The 4,552-nt window shown below is 35.8% G+C and overlaps 1 protein-coding gene across 1 annotated transcript; it reads right to left on the bottom strand.

The window, feature by feature from the left end:
* Positions 1-1,980: 1,980 nt before the first annotated feature.
* On the bottom strand, positions 1,981-4,028 carry LOC104901556 (endochitinase EP3). Its single transcript, XM_010689146.4, has 2 exons — positions 3,150-4,028; positions 1,981-2,593 (listed from the first exon to the last, which is right to left on the bottom strand). The coding sequence occupies exons 1-2, from the start codon at positions 3,541-3,543 to the stop codon at positions 2,193-2,195; spliced, it is 795 nt and encodes a 264-aa protein (XP_010687448.2). The 5' UTR covers positions 3,544-4,028; the 3' UTR covers positions 1,981-2,192.
* Positions 4,029-4,552: the final 524 nt, after the last annotated feature.

Here is a 4,552-nt window from a genome sequence, read left to right on the forward strand (position 1 = left end):
CTTTAATTTTGGAAAACAATTTCATTTCGATGACATAAAATAATGCCCCATTATATACTTTTAAACTAGATGTCCACCTCTCTTTCCTGCTGCACTTGTTGATTTCCTAGTATACCAAATTATTGCACACCCATTATTTTATGGAGTACTTATATTGAGAATCAACACTGTTTCGGTGTTGAGACGGTTGGCGGTCTTTGAGAGAAGTCCGCCAAAGAATGGGATTATCGTCCTTTGGTGAATAGCTGCACAAGAAGCAAATGTAAACTACCCTCGGGGGGATGCGAGGAAACCTCCTCCGACGCTCAATTCAGTATGTGTCCAACTAGGTTTTTGGGAGAGAAGGCAGAGAGAGAGAGAGATAAGAATTGTGAGTGTGAGACATTGTACCTGCAGAATAGTACTAGTGGGGTATTTATAGAGGTACTATTCATCTGATATGGTGTGTAATCCTTTGACACGTGTATGGATGTGACGTACTTAACAGGTGGGAAGATTCCCATATTTTGTCTTGTTAGGCGACCGTCAACGTTGTCGGACCACGTTTGGTGAACTGACTTGTTAGAGCTATAGTTGACATTTGCAATGTTCGCGTCCATAATGGTGTTCGCAGGCTCATCATAGAGGTTTGCTAACATACTTGGTTTATACCCATACAACTAGCCCCCTAGCATCATTTGGGGTCTTGACGGCTAAGGATGTTATCGGTGGACGCGAGTCATTGTTGTCGTGTTCGATTTTTCGGAGAAGTTAATTTGTTGGACACCACGTGTCATTGCAGAGAGTTGAAGTATTTTGATAAGTTAATGATTACTTTTTCGAAAATTCCGCCCAATAATCCTTTATTATTCCGCCCTTCCACCCATCTATCCTCAATGATTTAGTTCTTGCCCCATTACCGATCACTTTGCTAAAGCCTTTTCGACATTCATAAACTGCCTTGCACATCCCTTGATATCTCCAGGAAGCTCCTACAATATTTTTAACTTTTAGTCCTTGGGTGACTGGTGGGAATTTGTATTTAGAGAGTAAAACTCGTGAGATCAGCGAGTCCTTCCTTTCATGTATTCTCACAGCCTGCTTTGCCAGAAGCGCCAGATTGTATGCTCCCATGTTTCTGATTCCCAGTCCACCCATTCCCTTGGGAAACTCTAGCACATCCTTTCTCTTCCAAAAAATTGGTTGTTTCCCTGAGTTGTTCCTCCACAGGATTCTCGCAAAAATTTTGTTTAGACTATCCGTAATTCGCTTGGGAAGCAGGAAAACAGAAAGTACATGTTGACACATCGAAGCGAGAATTGCATTTATGAATAGAATGTGTCCAGCATGAGATAATGCTAGGCTTCCCTAGTCCCCAACCTTCTTCTGAATTTTTTCAACCATTTGAATTTGTGTAATATAATCCTTTTGGTGTCAGCTTTCATTGTCTTTTCATGTGGTATTTAATTTTTTTTTCTTTTGAAAGATTAATAGAGATTTTCATCACTTTTTAAAGCAATCTAGATGATTATTATTGCAGATGACATGCATGAATAATGATAATAATATCTGTTTCAAACTGATAGAAACGTGTAGAACAACAATATGATACTTTATTAGTTTTTTAAAACATGCTACATTTCTAATCTACACGTTAGGAAATAGATTACTTTGTTCGTGAATATACTTAATTAATTATGTATAAGTAATAAAAATAATGAAAACTAATAGTATGAAACTAATGATATTATGCATTAAGACGAATCAAATAAGACATAATTGATTATATTTTTATGCGAATAGTATAATTTTGCATTATAACCATTATTATTAGCTTCATAGTAATCAGTAACCAAATAAGATCTTGCAAAATTGTGGCTATTATGCAAATTTTGCGGGATCTTAGAAACAAAAGAAGTATATATAATTACTAGTGGATTAGATTTTAGATACGTGTAGTCAGTGTAGGGGTATTGAATAAGGAAGCCATTAGAAACGTAATAACATCCTCAACAAGTAAAGAGACAATAGTTTTGAACCAAAAGAGTAATGAACATACCTATATAAGTATATGATTACTTTTTTGCTAAGTTAACAATTGGCCAATTGAAAGTTACAACCTTACAACACATACAAACATACTCTTTTTATCATAGATTCATAGAGCATTAATAGAGCATTAGAGTGGTTATATATATATTAGTTATATGTGACTAGCAATAAAGGTTATCCCCGGGAGAAACACCAAAGTGGTCACAATACTGAGTATAGTATCCAACACGAGCATTGACGGCCGGTGTGTTCCCTCCACCACATTCGCCACCGTTGATAGCTCGAATGGTGGACGCAAACCCTTGGCCGGAGATGATCCGAGAGTGGACATTGTTCATCCAAAACCAGAAGGCTGTCCTAAAGGCGATGATGGGATCGTTGGCAACTGTTTCAGGTGCATTCAAACCGTCAAATCCAATGCTTTGGCCAGCTGGTCCATAGTTGTAATTCCATGTGATCTGAAGAGGTCCTCTTCCGTAATATTGCTTGTCTGGGTTGCATGGCCATGTATCACTCGCTTGACAATATGTTGCTTTTGCGATCTCCTCTATGTAGCAAAAATCTACAAGAACCAAGTTTCACTTAATTAAATTATGTTGAGCGTATTATTCTATGGTATTATATGTGTAATATAATGTGAGCTTTAAATATCAGTTCAATTCTACCAAGTGGCATTAGTAAAAATGTAAGCTAGAAGTAACGTTTCATATATATATATAGCCAATATTTCATCTTATGCTATGCAATATCATGTAAGTGTTTTTCTTTTAGAAGGATCAAATAGGATTTGACGCACTCAATTACAAAAACTTTTTTCTGGCTCCGTCCACAAATTAACTAAGGGCCTGTTTTGTTTGGCATAAAACAATTGAACAGAACTGAATTGAATTGAACTGAAATGAACAATGATATATGAGAGTAAAAGTATTGTACAGATCTGAACTGAACTGAAATGAATTGAACTAAATTGAACTGAAAATAAGTTGGGGAGAACAAGCCTTAAGAGTAAGCCATAGGGGGTGTAGTAACTAGTAAGTAAGAATAAATTGAACTGATTAAAAAGGTGTATGATAAAAATTCTATATATGAATTGATGCAACAATATTATTAACACTTACGTCCAGTTTCATGGGTCAGATGGGCAAAGTAAGCAGCAACTTCACGCTTAATATCGTCGGAAGATCCTTCAGTCGCAAACTGAGGATAGAAACTGACAGCATCCAAGAAAGCAGACCTACTGTAAAAGTTTTTACCAGCACAGCTAGAGCTTGCTTGATCAATGATTCCATTAAAGAACGAACCTGTCACCAAATCTGAGATCGAACCACCACTGCTTGAAAAACAAGGGCCTTCTTGGCACCCCTCGCCGCAGTAAGCATCGGTGGTGCCGCAGTAACCCCATCTACTGCAGCATAAACCAGCATCACAGCCGCAGTTTTGGGCCACAATCAGGGTGCTTGACATACAAGCAACTGCCATGAGTATCGCAAACATTGGTAAAAGGGAAGACATTTTGGTTGTAGAATATTGAGCAAGGATGATGGGTATATATGAGGGAGAAAAGTTAAAGAATGATGTATGAGATGAGGAAACTAAAGATGAGAAAATGGGTTTATATAAGATGTAATGAGAGAGGTCATCTAGGGAAGAAGTTTACTAGGTTTATTGATGGTCAAAAGCTGATAATAATTGGAACTATACTATAATATTCTATGTGGCGTAAGGGGCTAAGTATATTATATATTCAAAGATTTGACATTGGACTTTGCCTTATGCTTATCTTTAATTTGTACTAGCCATTTTTTTTTTTTTTGAATAGGGTGCTAGCCATTTTAATATACAGGTACCAAAATACCAATGATTACAGATAACTTATGACTAGTTCAAGGAGAATGAAGGAAATGACTTGTTAATTCCATCGATTATTATCTTGTTTAATTGACTGCATTAAGTGTTACGCTTTGTTTTAATAAGTGGCAAGATAAATCATATTCTTGGGTACCTTTCCTCGAGGAATACCGAAAATATCAAAATTAAGAGTAGAAATAACAAAAATTATTAAAAATGACTGTCGAATTTTAATATAAAAATAGACCTAGTAACTAAATGGATTAAACTAGTCACCGAATGAAATTAACCTAGTCATTATTGGGCTAATTCTCTTTTTAATATTGAGCTGATTATTGCCTAATTTTTTAATTTAAATGTAAGCAATCTCTTACATGACAAACTCTAAAAATGAAGGCATAATTAATCAGATGCATCAATAGATATCATAGATAAATGAATCAGCTAGAATTGGCGACCAAGCAACAACTTGATTAACCTCTCGATAAATATGCAAAAAAAAGGTTACTCTACTAAAGAAGTGTTAATGATAGAATATGTCAATATTCTCAATATTCTGTGTACTGTAATCTTGCCTTATTACTAGCTGTATAGTTAGTTAGTTTCCTAAATTCTAGGATTACACTTGTATATCAATAGCACTGTACATTGAGTTTATTCAAGGGAATGAATC

This window comes from Beta vulgaris, chromosome 8 (assembly GCF_026745355.1).
Source record: "Beta vulgaris subsp. vulgaris cultivar EL10 chromosome 8, EL10.2, whole genome shotgun sequence".
NCBI classification, from domain to species: domain Eukaryota; kingdom Viridiplantae; phylum Streptophyta; class Magnoliopsida; order Caryophyllales; family Amaranthaceae; genus Beta; species Beta vulgaris.